A 19311-nucleotide genomic window follows, 5' to 3' on the forward strand; every position below is an offset into this window, starting at 1 on the left:
AGTAACGGAAATTGTAACGACTCGTTACTTTTTAGTAACTGTAACGGTAACGAGTTACTTTTTAAAATTGGTAACGAGTAACGGTAACGAGTTACTTTTTAGAAAAAATAACGGTAACGGTAACGAGTTACTTTTATAAAGTAACTTTCCCAACCCTGCTAATATTATTATATAATGCGTCACTTGGAGCTCTACAACTTTTGCATGAAAAAATTTTTCATGAGGAGGCGTTGTTTCCTCAAAAAACTGCTAATACGGGCACTCTGTTACACCCTGTATATACAGGACGAATTTTTAAATTTGAAACTACAAATATCTGTAAAAACATTATATGAAAAAAATGTTTCAAATAGACCCTCAATATTTTCGAGAGGGCAATTCCATCCCGCAAAAGTCAGCCCCCCCCCCCCGGGGGGTTAGGTTGATAGTAACTTTGTGGAAACCCCTACTTTTTATGGCAGATTTGGATTCTACGTCCAAAAGCACGTAAATTTTATTTAAACCTTTTTTACGATTTTTGATAGATGGCGCTGCATTCGGCAAAAATTTATTAACCTTTGTTTTCTTCAAGGGGAATCCCCATGTTTTATTGCATAATGATGCTACGTTGAAAAAAAGTAACTTTTGTCTCAAACATGTTTTTTGAATTATCGTAAATGTCTACGATAATGTTTTATCCGTTCTTAGCTTTACCCAGAATTAACGACGTGGACGTGACAGAAATTGTAATCTCAATCACGCGCTTCTTTTTTCCGTGTTGTCAAATAGTTTATTACCGAAGGAAATGTGCAGCCCAAAAAAAGGACGCGTCAGCAACTGTCACTGAAGAAAATAATGAAATTGCAGTATTAGCTGCGGTGACTAATAACCCCCATGTGAGCACTCGAAAAATAACTTGTGATCCCGGATTGTCTCAGACTAGTGTATGTAAAATATTAAAGCGTCATAACTATTATCCCTATCATGTGTCTATGCATCAGGAACTTCATAGCAATGATTTCCATAATCGAGTGACGTTCTGTCAGTGGGCACTTGAACAAATACAAAGAAACTCGGATTTCTTTCGTTGGGTACTGTTCTCTGACGAGTCAACTTTCACGAACCACGGTGCTGTTAATCGACACAATATGCACTATTGGAGTGTGGAAAACTCACACTGGTTGCGCCAAGTTAAACAACAGCGTTCTTGATGTGTTAATGTTTGGCGTGGAATATTTGGCGACAAACTCATCCCCTATTTTATTGAAGGCACTTATTATTCGGTAGTAGCACGGGAGATATTAAATCGCGACTACAATGGTCACTGGATTGGTAGAGGTGATCCGGTACATTAGCCTGCCAGATCGACAGATCTTACGTCGCCAGATTTCTTTTTGTGAGGTTGCTTAAAAACTAAAGTTTATCAATAAATGCCAACAACTCGTGAAAACATGATTAAACGAATCAGGAATGCTTGCGCACAAATTGAAGCGAACAAACTTTTAAACTGTGTACAATCATTCGAAGTGCGAATCAATAAATTGCATCAAAGTTGAAGGTCATCAGTTCGAGCACTTATTGAATTGAACGGTGAGAGGCAAGGGACTCACAATAAACAACCACCCCGAATGTGAGAGGCGAGGAAATTCACAATAAACAAACATCCCAAAGGGATTATAATTTCACATTGTTAATCCTGGGTAAAGTTAAGAACGGATAAATAATTATCGTAGACATTTATGATAATTCGAAAAACATGTTTCAGACAAAAGTTACTTTTCTTCAACGTAGCATCGTTATGGAATAAAACATGGGGATTCTCCTTGAAGAAAACGGAGGTTAACCAATTTTTGCCGAATGCAGCGCCATCTATCAAGAATCAAAAAAAGGTTTAAACAAAATTTACATGCTTTTGGACACCGAATCCGAATCTGCAACAAAAAATATGGGTTCACATTTAAGATTTCAAAGTTACTCTTAGCCCCATCCCCATGGGGGGGGGGGGGCTGTAGGCGGCTAACTTTTGCGGGATGAAATTGTCCCCCCCGAAAATATTGAGGGTATATTTGGAACATCTTTTTCGTACAATGCTTATTTTTACAGATATTTTGCAATCTTAAATTAAAAAAACTCATCCTGTATATACATATATGTATATATATATATATATATATTATTTTAATAATATCTTCTTTTCTTTTAACTATTTTAATATTAAAGGATTACATACATATAATCAAATATACAAATAGGATAACTCGGGGAAAAATACAACACTTAACTTTGAAAGGCAATATTTTTGTAATTATAAGCAAAAGAAAATAATACATATCGAAAGTCATTAAATCATTATATTTTTATTTGGTTAATTAAGAAAATGTAGATTTTTTAGTATTTTAACAGTATTTTAACAACAACAAAAATTTTTATAAATGTGGGTAAGATATTAACACACAAGTGGGTAGGATGCAACCACTTCGTAATTTTTAAGTTTTCTGATAAAGGTTTTTGAATTAATCAAAGTAAGTTTAAAAAACATGCCTTACATAATAATCAACATAGGTAATTATATTAAGTTGTATAACACTAACCTTTTATACTCTGTGATTATATTTCATAGAAAGCAACTTGATGTCAATATCTTCATGCCGGGATAAGATGCTACAACTATCACCTTTTCTCAATAAAAATGCGGCATCTTATTCTACAATCAACATTAAATAGAAAAATTTTTTAAAAAATACAAAACACGTGCATATACACGTGTTTTCATAACGAATAGGTTATATGATTTATTCAAGAATAATAATTTAAATAAATCTACTTACATTTGAGGAGTATTTGAAGAATATTATTGTATGTAGCAATAATCTTGTAGTTTAGAATACTATACAATAAAATTTAAAAAAAGATTATTTTTTTAACTTATCTTGATTAATTTAAAAATATAGCATAAAAAAACAACAACGCACTGTCGTTTCGTCATTTGCACTAAACACGATCAGCTGACTATGAGTAGATTAATAGTCTCCTTGATCGAAAAACAAAAATTTCAAAAAAGTACTACCTTACTTAACATGTCATCTTCCTCCGAGTTATCCTCTATGATTGTATGTACAATGCTTTGCATTTATAAATCAATTTTTGTAAAAACCATTTTTCTTACATAGTATTTTATAGAGTGAAAGACAGAGAGTAAGAGAAATTGAGCGAGAATGGGAGAAAAAAAAAGCATGAGAGTAAGAAAATAGCATTCAAATATTTCTTCAAATAGAAATATTTGTTAGAAAAAATTTACATTGAGTTAGGAACGAAATATATTTTCATTTTGAGCACAAAACATCATGTATGGGGAAATCAACAGAGCCTAGTTGTGATCTTGCCTTCCATGGAGCTATACATGGGCTGTACTGACGTAGAGCAGAATGTAGATTCTTTGACGATAATCTGTTGTGGATTGCTCGGTGTACTGAAGACAACATGGTTCCGCATTTATGCATATAGTTTAATTGACAATTATGACTCTGCTTTGAACGATTACCTGAAGATTGACAATACAAAAGAGCGCGACATTATGCGAAAACATGCTTTTATAGGAAGGATTCTTTGCTGCCCCATGCTGGCTTTCTCATACCTTAGTTGTCTAATATATGCGACAATTCCTTTTTTGGAGTACAATCAAGGTAATCGAATTAACATAACGAATGATACCATATTAAACGGAGATACCATATTAAAGTACGCAATACCATCAAGATGCGCTTTGGAATATTTTAATTTTCCGACAAGCATGTATGAAATCGCCTGTGTCATCGAAACTGTTGTAATAATACTAGCGACTACTGCTAATCTGGGTAATATTTATTAAGCTAATATTTATAATTTGTGAGTATTTTGTGCGTCGTGTCCTATCACTTGGAAACAAGAAATTTTTGATTGTAAAGTATATTATTCTATATATATGTAGAAAGATTTTTATTAATTTTATTAATATTATACACCTTTTTATCGATTATAGACAGCATTGCATAGATGCGAAAATTTGCGTGATTTCACGCCAAATTATTTTATTAAAATGATCCGAAATGTATGAAAACTATCCAATTCATGTGTAATAAGGCATATTAGATTAGGTGGCAGTTTTTTTTATAAAACAACGTAAACAAAAATAATTATATATAACAGTCTCAATATGACTCACTACTTCTTGTTTAAAAAAACAAATTTCAGATTTTCAAAAACTTTTGCGTCTTATGCAATACATATTGTGTTTTATACATACATATATATATATAGGGTGTCCCATTTTAAAAGTTCTATCCTCATAACTTTTCAGGATCAATATTTGAAGGAAAATGATTCCGACAAAAGTTGTAGGAAACAAAGAAGGCTATCGAATAGTGATCTTGGATTTGACATTAAAAATCATTTTCAAGGTCATTTGAAGGTCAACTTCCGTTTTTTAAATGGCAACCCCTATTTTTGACCCCGGATTCTGAAAGAGCGGAAAATTTTAGAGTTGTAAGATGTCAAATTGACCCTAGGGATTATCTAAAGATCAAATGTTTCTCCCGTATTTCCCAGGCTGGTATCTTATCATGATAGCGATATATCGAAAGAATGACCTCCATAAAAATTGTCAAGGCCACCACCTGGTGACCTTGAATTGTACCTTAACCCTCATTATCAAAGTGTGAGAAAAATAAGACAAAGGTAATAACTCAGAATCCGGTTCAAAAAATTACTAACTCAGAATCTCAGAATCCTCAGAAGTTTTCTTAAATTTTAATAATTTCTGGAAATTTTGAAAATTATTTGAAATTTATCATTAAAAATTTCTTATTTCTTTTTCTCGATCAACTGATCATATTATTGATAGTTTATTGTATGTATTGAAAATCTCTTCTACCTGTCTTCTACCTGTGTACGTAATGTGAATTTATCTTTCTGAATTTCTCCGTACTTTGTAAACATGCCGGATTACACAAGGAATGAGATTGTTGACATTCTATTAATTCTTGGAGAGTGTCGTAATAATTATCGTGCAGCAGAATGATTATATCGTAGACGTTTCCCTGGCAGACGTCAGCATCCTGCTCATAATGTGATTGCCAAAATTGAAAGACATGAGAGACAGGGACCTCGTAGAATACGTCGTCGTATTATGACAATCGAGTGGAACTATCCACGAGTTCCTGTAATGTTAGCTATGGTCAATTTAGATTCACATATTTCACTACGACAAATAGAAGTACAATCTGGCATCCCAAGATCAACGGCTCAAAGAATTTTGAGACTGCATAATTTCCACCCTTATCACATAGCCTTAACTCAAGACTTATTTCCTCATGATTTCCAACGAAGGTTAGCATTTTGTAATTGGGCTCAAGCGATGTTACGTCAAGATCCATAATTTTTCAGATACGTTATGTTTTCTGATGAAGCTACTTTTCATAATACAGGCCAATTAAACCGACATAACTGTCACTATTGGTCTGTAGAAAATCCACATTGGTTCCGTGAGATTGATCACCAACAGCGCTGGAGTCTCATAGTATGGTGCGTTATTGTGAATGGTTACTTAATTGGACCTTATTTTTTCAAAGGAAATGTCAACTCAGCTAGATATCTCCATTTTCCAAGACATGAATTACCAGATCTGTTAGCCAATTGATCTGCAAACACGTATGTGGTTCCAGTAAGATGGGGCACCTGCTCATAGAAGCAGAATCGTTCAACGACTTTTGCATCGTCGATACCCCTGTCGGTGGATAGGAATTAGTAGCCATATTGAGTGGTGCCCCAAATCTCCTGATCTAACAAATCTTGACTTTTTTCTCTGGGGCTTTTTGAAAAATATGGTCTATGCAGATGCAGCAACAACCAGAGAAAATATGGTGCAACGAATCACTGATGCTTGCAGGAACATAGAAGACACGTACTTTTGTCAACTGTTCAAAACTTTGAACGGAGAATACAACTATGTATTAACAATAATAGGGGCATTTTCAAAAATCTAATTTGGTGAAACCTTAAATTTCTTTTTTATTGGAACTCTTCACAGTCTTGCCTTCATTAGCTGGATTATTAATGGTTTTGCCTTCATCGGCCGGGCTCAGATTCTTGCCTTCATTGGCTGGATCAAAATGGGACCTGAAAATTCATCCTGCTATGTCCTCATCATGGGTCCTGGACATCGAGTAGCATATCGATGACTGAACGCAGGCAATGGTTGACCCTCGAATGATCATCTGAACGTGAAATGACCCCTTACAACTCTAATGTAAAATTTTCCGCTCTTTCAGAATCCGGGGTCAAAAATAGGGGTTGCCATTTAAAAAACGGAAGTTGACCTTCAAATGACCTTGAAAATGAGCTTTAATGTCAAATCCAAGGTCACTATTAGATAGCCCTCTTTGTTTCCTACAACTTTTGTCGGAGTCGTTTTCCTTCAAACATTGATCCTGAAAAGTTATGAGGATGGAACTTTTAAAATGGTACACCCTGTATATATATATATATATATATGTAAATATATGTATGTATAAAACACAATATGTATTGCATAAGACGCAAAAGTTCTTGAAAATCTGAAATTTGTTTTTTTAAACAAGAAGTAGTGAGTCATATTGAGACTGTGATACAGGGTGTCCGACATGTAAGTAGCCAAACGAAAAGTGGAGATAGATCGAGAAGCGAAAAGTCCTATACCATTTTGCTAAATTCGCAATAATTATTATGTTATTAATTAAAATATCTGAGCCAATGAGCGCGTGGGAAACGGTAGGCCGGAATCGATAGAAATTTAAAATGGCGTACTTGTTTGTCTCTTAGCGTCGGAAGTATCAGCTGAGCGAGAGAGGCGGAGTCACGCAGCGAGCGGCGAGCGACAACGCGCCGAAAAATAATTATTACGCATCGAATGATGAGCGATGTCACCGCGCCGGAAAATAATTATCCTCTCGAATTACTTTTTCGATGGCAAGAAAATGATGCGCTATCATTTCCATACCACCTTGCGGTAGATAGCTTGGTGCGCTTTTTTATAGTAGTTTCCCCTGTAGGTCTAATCCATTCTCAATATTTAATGTAAAAATTCGAAATGTCGTCCTCCTTCTCGTATGCAAAGTTCAGCCCTTCAAATAATGTTGCGCGTAGCACGGTGCGCTATATCCGGCGTAATGGTATTAAAGGCCGCAACAATAGCTTCACGTACCTCGATTTCTCTATCATTACGCCGGTGCTCGATTAGACTTTTTATGTATCCCCATACAAAAAAGTCTAATACATTCATGTCTGGCGACTGTGCCGGCCAGGTTATCGGACCACCACGACCTATCCACCTATCTAGATAACGGGCGTTTAGAAAATCGCGTACATCTCTGCGAAAATGAGCCGGAGTTCCGTCGTGCTGAAAAATCAGCTGCGCTCGCATGCGAAGCGGCACATCCGCGAGAAAGCCTGGCATCTCGTTCTCGAGAAAATTTTGATAAATTGCGCCAGTTAAACGATGCGGTAAAAAATACGGATCAATCTAGAAATTACGAAAAATGTTTCACTTTGATAGAAAAAAATTTTTTCCCTCTATTTACACTTACCACTTGATTCCCGATTATTCCCGCCCATACGTTTATGGACCAACGATATTGGAACGCGCCTTCACATGCGGGTTTTCTTATGCCCAATTTAAAAAATTTCGGGAATTGAACACGCCATTCGGTGTAAATGTCGCTTCGTTGGTCCATAAAATATTGTCCGGGAAAGACAAATTCCGGCGACATTGCGTGAGCAACCCTGCACATTTTTTCCCGACGGTTATTATACTCTCAAATTATTATATGTTCTCAAGTTATTATATGTCATATGTCTATCAAGTTATTACATGTTCTTAAATTATCGCGAATATAAAAAATCAATGACGACAATACCTTCACAAAAGTATATCCGTGGTTGTAGGTCCCTCGGTAAAAGCTGTTGCACACGTTGAAAATAATACGGATGCAGTAAATTCATACGTAAAATTCGATGCACCTCGTACCGCGACAAACCAAATTCGTGCGCCGCACGACGTACGCTAGTCCCGGGATTTTCGTAAAATTCATCAAGTATTCTTTCTTCGTCTCGTACACGATGACGCACTGGTGCACCAGCATTTCTATTGTGCACGAGACACCCTCTTTAACGCATTTTTTACACAACACGTAAAATGGTCCGTTTTGTCGGATAATGTGCACGCCCGAGAAATCGTTCCGCATATATCCGAGCTGCGAGACGCGTATTTTTGCCTGCTAGCCCGTAGACTATCACCATATCAGTATATTCTTTCGGAGTAAATCGCATTGTTGCTGTCAAGAACACGAAACTTGTACGCGACTGCACAAGAAGATGTATGCAGAAACAATTAATTATCGGCGATTGTTAACATAAGACGAACGTAGTCTCAGCTGGCTGAGCTCTCGGGAGCATTGACCAGTGCAGTCGCGCAAAACTCTTCTGTTCGCGTGGTGCGATTGACAATAAGATTTATTCTGCAAGATTATACAAATGTGATAATTGCTTACCGGCTAACGGAGCAAAATATGTCTGTCGCGGATTTATGCGTAGCGATTTCGCGGGTGTGCACATTATCCGACAAAACGGATAATTTAAAGTGTTATGCAAGAAATACGTGAAAGGGTGTCTCGTGCACAAATAAAATGCTAGTGCATCACTGCGTCATCGTGTACAAGACGAAGAGAGAGTACTGGATGCATTTTATAAAAATCCCGGGACTAGCATACGTCGTACGGCATACGAATTTGGTTTGTCGCGGTACGAGGTGCATCGCATTTTACGTGTAAACGACCTGTATCCTTATCATTATCAACGTGTGCAACAGCTTTTACCGAAGGACCTACAACCACAGATATACTTTTGCAAAGGTATTGTTTACGATTTTTTATATTCGCGATAATTTGAGAGTATAATAACCGTCGGGAAAACATGTGCAGAGTTCCTCGTGTATTGTCGGCGGAATTTGTCTTTTTCGGACAATATTTTATGGACCGACGAAGCGACATTCGTACCGAACGGTGTTCAATTCTCGATATTTTTTACATTGGGCAGAGGAAAACCTGCATGTCGTCCGTGAAGGCGCGTTCCAATATCGTTGATCCATAAACGTATGGGCGGAAATAATCGGGAATCAAGTGATAAGTGTAAATAAAAAGAGAGATCTTTTAATTCTTAAGGAAATTCATACGAGAAGGAGGACGACATTTCGAATTTTTACATTAAATATTGAGAGTGGATTAGGCCTACAGGCGAAACTGCTATAAAAAGCGCATCAAGCTATCTACCGCAAGGTGATATGGAAATGATAGCGCATCATTGTCTTGCCATCGAAAAAACAATTCGAGAAAATAATTATTTTCCGGCGCGGTGACATCGCTCGTCACTCGATGCGTGATAATGATTTTTCAGCGCGGTGTCGCTCGCCGCTCGTTGAGTGACTCAGCCTCTCTCGCTCAGCTGATACTTCCGATGTTAAGAGACATAAACAGGTAAGCTATTTTACATTTCTATCGATTCCGGCCTACCGCTTCCCACGCGCTCATTGGCTCAGACATTTTAATAATTATTGCGAGTTTAGCAAAATGGTATAGGACTTTTCGCTTCAGGTTGACCCGATCTATCTCCACTTTTCGTTTGGCTACTTACATGTCGGACACCCTGTATATACTTATTTTTGTTCACGTCGTTTTATAAAAAAAAACTGCCACCTAATCTAATATGCTTAATTACAGAAGAATTGGGTAGTTTTCATACATTTCGGATCATTTCAATGGAATAATTTGGCGTGAAATCATTATATATTATTATATATGTATTATAATTTTTATATATTATTATATATTATTATATATTATATATTATATATATTATATATATTATATATTAGTAGTGTAGTAAGGCCGGTTCTAAGATATGGTCCTCTGCGGGTGGGGGGGTGAGGGGCGAGAGGAAACCGCCGCGGGATATGACGTCATGCGGGGGGACCGCGGCGAAACGGCTGACGCGGGGGCCGCGGGGAGGGGGAGGGGGACCGCGGCGAAATCGATAGGCGAGGGGTCTGCGGAGAAGAGGGAACGCGAAGGTACGATGCCGCGAGTAGGTGTAAGAGAGATAGCGCGAGGCGTCTGCAATATGTAAGAGAAGGATAGCACTAATGATATTCTATGGGCGTGGGAGAAGGATAGCGCGAGGCGTCCATATGAGCGTAAAACAAGGCTAGCGTTTGCTGCACATGGGAAAAGGATGGCGCGAGGCGTTCGCAATGTGTGGGAGAGGGATAGCATCCGCATGCACTTGGGAAAGAGATAGCGTCCGCATGCACTTTGGAAAAGGATGACGTTTGCGAGAGAAAGAGATAAAGAGAGAGATAGCGCGAAGCATGCACGTGGATGATGCGGCGTTCACAAGCCGGTGCGAGAGAGATAGCGCGAGGCGTCCGCAATGTGTAGGAGAAGGATAGCGTTCGCAAGTTAAATTTTGCAGACTGTGTATATCTATTACACCGTTTTTATTCATACATACATACATAAAGGATGGGATAAATAATTAAATTCACAAATAATTAGTAAAATAACTTATTTATTACAAGCCTCGTGAAGAATATCATTTACAGCACATGTCAATAACTCGCAATCTATGAGCGATTCGCTGTTAAACATATCACTTTCATGTATCGTTTTTGCAGCGTCGTATACATTAGCAATATTATTCTGTTGTAAAACACTTACAAATTGTTTGAATTTTTTATTTACAATATGCGTATTTTCGCATAACCAGTAATACATATGATCTATACATTTTTCAAAATCGAATAAATAGAATAGAGTTGGCGGTTTCATATATAAAGAATTATTGGATAATCCTATTTTTATAATATTCGAATCAGATATTTTAACCACTTCAAATGTCAAAGCTTGAATCCGCAATGGGATTTCAGTCGATTGTAGAAGCCGCTCAATGTCCGCACGTTTCTGCATTAGCGATTTCCACGTTTCAAAAGGCAATATTATTTGATTGCCCCGATTATCGCCAAGAACCAATTCCACGCAAGATACAGCTTCAACGTTTATTCCAATGTCCAAATATTTGTATGACGTCGGGGTTAAGGCGTATCGTCTTCCGAGTATACAAACCGCGCGACGAGGCTCGGAAGAATGCTAGGGAGTAAAAACAATATTATTTATATAAATATTTAAAAGGTGTAAAAAAATATTTAAAAAGTTTAAAAATTCTTTAAGTTAATTAAAACTTGTTATATTACTTCTTCTTAGACAGTGAAGTTTCATCAGCATCTTGAATCGGAACATAATAATTCATGCGGCTTCCTTCAGTGGGATACATTTTTTATATGAACCTTTCACACAAGTGGCCGATGCAATACTGAACGTATTAAACATGTTTAAAATATGTATTAGCGTTGCAAAATTGCAATGTGGTGGGGATTATTGCCCAAATACGCGATATTTTTTTCAATTTTTCTATTCAAGCGCCGATGTATGGCTGCTTCGTGATGACATCACCCCCAGGTGTAAGATTTAGCCGAATGCACAAAAAATGCAACATAATATAAAATTTTCAAGCGCCAATGTGCGGCTGCTTCGCGATGACATCATCCTCAGATATCCAAACGCGCGTATCAAAACATAACAAAATCGTGAAATATAAGGATAATCCTCATGATTAAATTATACTAACATACTTGGACAGCAGCATGTAATTTGAAACTTTTGCGATGCACCTGGGATTTGACATCATCTCTAGACAACAAAGAAAAATGCAATAATCGACATTAGTCAAAATGTACGTGATAAATCGCGAAATAAAGATTAGTTGATACACATGATGGAAAGAGACATCGAGATAGAATATAAAATCGAGGTAAAGAGGCACACCATGTCAGTATTTTCACCAAGAGTTCCGAGACAAGAGTTTCGCCAAGAGTTCCGAGACAAGAGCTGTTAATAAGCACAACTTGTTAGCAAAAATTTTCGGTATAAATTTGGAAATATGGCGGAAAACAGTGCCGAACGAAATCTGCATGAGCAATCTGCATGGGTAAATTCGATAGAGGAGTACGTTGCGTGGGGGCAACGATGCGACGAATATATCGAATCGGTGGAAGAGCAAAGCCGAATCAAACGTCCACGATTATCGATCGAGATTTGACAATCGCTGATTGCCCGAATCGCACGATTTGAGGGATTGAAGAACTCGTTACGCAGGCGTTTTGTACATGCGGGTGCAGGATGCAGTACGCGGCAACACGGATTGATTTGGCGAGAGATCGATACGGCGTTCGAGAGCCGCATATTAATTGGTGCGGTTATAAATCATAATCACATCGAGCCTCGTCAATTTTTCGAGGATGCCAAAGACATTGTGCTCAAACACGTGCAAACCGTGTTGAAAAAAGACTTTAATGTGAAAGTTAATACAGTGTTCAATGGTGAATTTGTGACGGGTGATAAGCGCGCAAATAAAAGTATCAATACGAGAAACTATGAACTCTTTCGCACATCCGATTTACGCGAATGGTACGAGCGGCGCGTTGTCGAGCCCACTCTAACATCGCTCGAAGAATTTCAGGAACGCGATAGTGGGTGGGCATTGTCGCAAATACTCAATTTAATCGCAAATATAAATAAATATAATCCTTTGCGCGCGGCATATCATATAAAATTACAGCGGGCGATAATGATGAAGAGAGCGGTGATCAACGTGCAATCTAATGACAATGCGTGTTTCGCGTGGTATGTGGTCGCCGCTCTACATCCAGCTGAAAGTTATGTTTATCGAGCATCTTCATATCCGCATTATACGACAGTGCTAAATCTTCAGGACATTGAGTTTCCAGTGACTGTGAATCAAATCAAAAAATTCGAACTTGCCAACGATATCTCAATCAATGTATATAGCATCGAGGAAAAGAACATTGTCCCGATACGTTTGAGTGAGCTGAAAAGAGACAAACACGTCAACCTGTTGTATATTGCAGACAACAACGTTGGACATTTCGCGTGGATCAAGAATCTATCCAGACTCGTGAGCCCGCAATTGAGCAAAAAAGAACACAAGAAATATATCTGCAATCGGTACATATATATTTAATAAATTATATTGCAGAAATCTTTGAACAAAAATTATTTCTTTTACAGATGTTTGCACTACTTTGGCTCGAACGACAAGTTAACAGTCACATACGGTGGACTGTCGAGAGATGAACGAGTGCGCTATCCTATTACAGAGCGATAAGAACAAGTAGCTCACGTTCAACAACTATAATCGGAAAGAGCGGCTTCCTTTCGTCGTGTACGCCGACTTGGAGTGTGTTTAGAGAAGACGGAGGAAGAGAGAAACTACCAACATCATAAAGTATTTAGCATAGCATATTATGTACATTGTTCGTACGATGATTCGTTATCCGCGTATCATTTCCGCCGCGATATCGATTGCATATCATGGTTCATCGAAGAACTAAAAAATTTAGCGCAACGTGTAAAAATTATTTTATCAGCTAATGTCCCCGTGGTAAATTTAACATCTGATGAATGGGAAAATTTGCATAGCGCGAGACAATGTCACATTTGCGAGAAAATATTCGTACAAGACGATACACGCGTAGGCGATCATTGCCATCTGACCGGGCGATACAGAGGTTTCGCGCATTCAAATTGCAATTTAAATTATAAAGATTTCTTTTGCATTCCAATAGTTTCTCATAATTTATCTGGTTACGATGCACATTTTATTATAAAAGAAATAGCTACAGCGTTCGAAGGGGGAATCGAGTTACTTCCGATAACAAAAGAAAAATATATATCATTTACGAAAAATGTTAAACTTACCGAAAAGAAATAAAAAAATCATATTAAATTGCGTTTTATCGATTCGTATAAATTTCTCACAGCTAGTCTCGATAAATTGGCATCATTCTTGAATAAAGACAAACTCAAAATTTTAAAATCTAGATTTCTAAATTTATCGAATAACAATTTCAATTTATTAACACGGAAGGGCGTCTTTCCGTACGAATATATTGACTGCGTCGACAGGTTGCAAGATACGTGTTTACCACCGCGCGAATCATTTTACAGTTCCTTGACCGGTGACACAATATCCGAGAGCGATTACGCGCACGCCGAGAACGTCTGGAAGCGGTTCTCCATTCGAACGCTGGGCGAATATAGCGACTTGTATCTCAAAATTGATGTCTTGTTATTAGCAGACATTTTTGAAAATTTCCGCGAGAGTTGTATTAAACGTTATGGGCTCGACCCCGCGTATTTCCCGGATACACGTGGGACGCCATGTTAAAGCATACGAATATTACATTCGAATTGCTTACGGATATCGACATGGTTATGTTTATCGAACGCGGAATACGCGATGGTTTGAGTCATTGTTCCAACAAATACGCATATGCTAATAACAAGTATATGCAATCGTACGATCCATCGAAACCTTCAACGTATCTCACGTACTTTGATGTAAATAATTTGTACAGATGGGCAATGTGTCAACTCTTGCCTTTGCAGATTTTCGATGGGTCGACGACGTATCCGATTTTGATACATCATCAATCGCGCTTGATTCGCCTATAGGCTACATCCTTGAAGTCAATGTCGAGTATCCGCAACGTGTTCACGATGCGCACACTGACCTACCGTTTTGCCCGACACGCGACAAAGCTGGTAAGCGGCAGGATAAGCTGCTCGCAACCTTATATGATAAGAAGCGTTACGTAATACATTACCGCAACCTGCAGCAAGCACGCGATACGGGCTTCGAGTTAGAAAAATACATCGAATATTACGTTTTCGCAATCTCCATGGCTTCGCAGTTATATCGAACTCAATACACAATTCCGAACACTCGCGAAAAATGATTTTGAAAAAAATTTATATAAATTAATGAATAATGCGGTATTTCGCAAAACGATGGAAAATGTGCGCAATCACGTTAATATTAAGCTCGTGACACATTGGGGTGGAAGATATGGCGCAAAGGCGATGATCGCAAAACCAAATTTTCATAGTAGAAGCGTGTTTCCGGAGAATCTGATCGCCGTTGAATTGCGCAATCTCGAAGTTAAATTTAATAAACCAATCTACGTGGGTATGTGTATACTCGATATATCCAAGACATGTTTGTACGAGTTTCACCACGATTACATGGTACCTATGTATCGAGAGAAATGTAAAGTCATGTACACCGACACCGACAGTCTCATATATTACATCGAGTGTGAAGATGTATATGACAATATAAAGCGCAACGTCGACAAATTCGATACCAGCGATTATGTGGTGGACAATGTGTACGGTATACCGCTCGCGAATAAAAAGATACCGGGTTTAATGAAGGATGAAAATAATGGCGCTAACATGACCGAATTCGTCGGGCTTAGGGCAAAATGTACGCGTTGCGAGTAGATAGTAAGAAAGACACGACAAAAGTAAAAGGTGTCAAGAGTAATGTCGTCGTGAGAACGATAACATTCGACGATTATACGCAGTGTTTGAACGAAGAGATTGAAATGATGCGTTAGCAGTCTTGTATAAGATCTAAATTACATGAAGTATACACTATTCGCGAGACAAAAATTGCTCTATGTCCGTACGATGACAAGCGGTATATCGTACCCGAAATCACCGACACGTTACCGTGAAGACATTAGAAAATACCGTTGTAAATAAAAAGCATGTGTATTTATTGTAAATAAAAAATTACGTATATTTATTGTAAATTAAAACTATATGTATATTTTATAAAGTTTACAATTTTGTTTATATTTGTAAAATAACTTTAATATTATGTATTATTGTTAACATATTTATAATATATTATTTTTATGTGTCCAAGAATTGTGCGTTGCATCAAATCCCAGCCATTTCACATAAACCTCGTCGCCCTTTTTGCGTATCACCTTTTCCACGAGATGTATGGCGGGATTAGCAATGCGTTGTAACTCGTACTCGTAAAATCCGCCGGCGACGCGATTTCCACATGAATCTTTGAGTACATAAATCACGGGATTAGTTTTCTGCATTTTAACAATTTTAAACACTTCAGTCGACCAATTTGGCGTGTAACCTTTCTTAAAGATGGTCTTGACTTTACTCACGCGTACCGGATCGCCTACTTAGAATCTTGCCGGTGCCGCAATCTTTACGTTGCAGTATACCGTATTTAAAAGTTTATCGGCAATCGCGGGGGTAACATCGATAGGTCTCATACCGATAGTGCGATGCTTTCGCGCATTGTACTGTCTAACGAGCTGGGACAACCCGTCGATCCACTTGTAATTTCCATTAAACGTAAACATTTTCCACATATTGCTCTTTAACGTTCGATTGAATCTTTCCACGACCGAGGCTTTCATGATAGAGTACGTTGAATAATGATCAATGCTGTGTTTCTTCACGAGTTTCTGTACATTTGCGTTGTAAAATTCTTTTCCTCTGTCGGTTTGAAAATTTTTCGGACATTTTCCATCGTCTCGAATTATCTTTGCGATCATATCCGACATCTCGTTTCCACTCTTACTCTTGAGCGGTACAGCCCACGCATACTTGCTCAACACATCGATAACTGTGAGTATGTAGTTGTAGCCTTTGTTGAATCGTGCATATGGACGCATCTCGACCACGTCCGCCTGCCACAGATCGTCGTATCCGCGTACTATGACACGTCTACGTGGGAAATTTTTTCTCGCTGGAGCATGCAATTCTTCCACAAGCATCTGTTTTTCAGAGGTCTTTTGCGACATATTTGATCGAGGCATAATTTGCAATAATGAGATAATTCCTCCACGTATATTCTTTGTATATCTTTCTTCTCCTGCGCTGAATTAGATGTAGTCTGCGCGTGAGTTGCATATCGAGGCATTTTCTGTATCTCATATATCATTATTTGCAGCGTTTGCACATTCGTCTCGAGCGTGATTATTTTTTTCTCAAGTTCTTCCAATCTATTTTCTAAAAGCTTGACACGTATTTCCACGCACTGTTTGTTTGCGGCATCGGTATCATCTTCCGGTTGCGCTACGCGTCGTATCTTGCGCGACCTTGCGTCAAAGCCGAAGACTGTCTGACACAGAGCATTATCGCGCACGTAATTTCTTAGTAATCCACTCCATTCATAGTATGAGTTGTTTGGTGTTCCCAACGATAATCCAAATTTATTAATCGACATTTCAATACAAACAATAATGACAGACTGAGTCGTTTCGCCGACGCATAGATTAATTTATAATAAGGCCAGCTTCGTAAAGTTCCTCGATAATTGATAATATTTCATTGTCGCGGGCATTGTTGCCGGCTTGACGCGAAGCTTCCAGCAATCGCAAGCGATCTACCAACTCGTTGGAATCATTCCAATGCACGTAATCGATCTTATTATCGTTTAACGTCATAGCGCGGTATGTTTATACCTTTTTCAGCTTTTTTTCCAAGCGCTATTATATTTTTAATAGAGATTAATGGCGCTATTATATTTTTATACTTGTATCCCTTGTTACTTAACACTGGATTACGCATATCATTGCCACGTTTATGCGCATTTGTCGCCAGTAATATATTTTTGTATTTAATTTTATCATCGTCATTGTATACGTCACCGTCGGGTATTCTTTTGAAAATCAACTCGTAGAGACCTGGTGTTCCCACGTATCTTATTCCACCGATAATTATATTGCCATCTTTCTCCACATCAAAAATTTTATCACCAAGCATCATTCCTTCGTTGCAAAATTTAACACCGTAAACATAATCCATACTGTTATTTTTATCTTGACTCAAAATAGCTCCCACATATTTTTGCCCTAGTGGAGCCAGATGTGTGTGCAATGCATTTTGACTCTTGGACGTTTGTAGCAGATGTTGAACCGATGTCACAAGCGTTTTAGGCGTGGTTTCGAAAATTTCTTCCATATACGGAGACGATCTTTCGTACAATATTTAACTCGATTGTACATCTTTTATCGGAGTAGAAGTAACCACATTCGATAATTGTTTCATTCGCTTACGTTTCGATTGATTTGGAGTAGAAGTTATTAGCGAATCGTTCAATGTGTTATAGCCCGAACAGGCTATACACGAATTATTAAATATATTATTCTAAATACATATTATTTTATATGATTGCTCAACGTGTAACGCGAATACAGATCACGTTACGAGCGTTGACCGAACAAAGCGCTGACAACGCGAGCCACGCGCTAAGCCCGAGCGACCGTGCAATCATTCCATTGCGAAAACACGGAAATCAGGGCAAGCGGAATAAAGAAATTGCGAAAGTGCAAGCAAAGAAGTCCTACTTAGAACTTCTTAGCTTGCATCCGGATATTGCCAAAATCAAGCGACACGACACACAGCCTTGCCGCTAAACGACCCCCTCCCGGGTAGCCAAGGGAGTTAATAAAAAGGCCCACCGCTAACGAACGGCGGGCAGTCTTTACCATTAATATTACGCGGACAATCTTGATCATTAATTAATAGTAGTCACAATAACTACCAAACGGGCAATCTTTATTCCTTTACGCGAGCAATATCTCTAACAGCCGCGAGTGTCAAAACGAGTATCAATAATTATTATAATATTAAATAGCCACGCAGTCGGCAGAAATATACACGAAGAAGCGAGAGGCGAGTCTCGAGACCGAAACTCGACTCTAGACACGCGCACTTCAAGATATCCGTTATCGCGATACGCGATGCGAGCGAAAGTGCGGGAACATTGTAATCAAGCCAAGTCACAAATAAAATAGATATTAAAATATTTATTTAAATGCAAGGGTGTCATTTTTAAACAAATAAAAACAGTGAAGTTCTCAGGCGGAGCCCGAATTCCTAAATTCCTTCCGGCAAACGATCCCAACTACCGTGCCTCTCCGGAGGCACAACAAATGATATATTTGACCTTGTTCGCTTTGTTCCAGTCTCTTTTTTCAGATGCTTGTCTTCGAGCATACTCGATGGTTCGTTTTTCGCTTCATTAGATTTCACATTCATTGTATTTTCGACAAGTTGTTTTAGAGGTTCGATAATAGGTTTAAAGTGCCTCTCCAATGCGACGTCTTCCTCCATTTGACCGGTTTTTAAAGAACGATATTTTTTGCGGTTTGATTCGCTCGTTTTTACAATCTCTCTCGCAATCTTCTCACCATCGTCACTGTCGATCGTCATCGTCATGTTGCGCTCGGACGAAAATTTTTAGATGTTGCTCGATCAATGATAGCGATTAACCACTTTACGCTGTTGCAAAATCGTTAAATCCTTT

The 19311-nt window shown here is 38.2% G+C and overlaps 1 protein-coding gene and 1 pseudogene across 1 annotated transcript in view; both read left to right on the forward strand.

The window, feature by feature from the left end:
• LOC138941716 (uncharacterized) overlaps window positions 1-19311 on the forward strand; it is a 209252-nt gene that overhangs the window by 181530 nt on the left and 8411 nt on the right. Inside the window, exon 6 of the mRNA XM_070311581.1 lies at window positions 3344-3833. Within this exon, the coding sequence (XP_070167682.1) occupies window positions 3344-3833 (490 nt within the window). The remainder of the gene's footprint in view (window positions 1-3343; window positions 3834-19311) is intronic.
• On the forward strand, window positions 5144-6183 carry LOC138941904 (uncharacterized; annotated as a pseudogene).

The sequence above is a fragment of the Polyergus mexicanus genome, unplaced genomic scaffold (assembly GCF_030449975.1).
Source record: "Polyergus mexicanus isolate NDT 795.1 unplaced genomic scaffold, iyPolMexi1.0 SCAF_20, whole genome shotgun sequence".
NCBI lineage: Eukaryota > Metazoa > Arthropoda > Insecta > Hymenoptera > Formicidae > Polyergus > Polyergus mexicanus.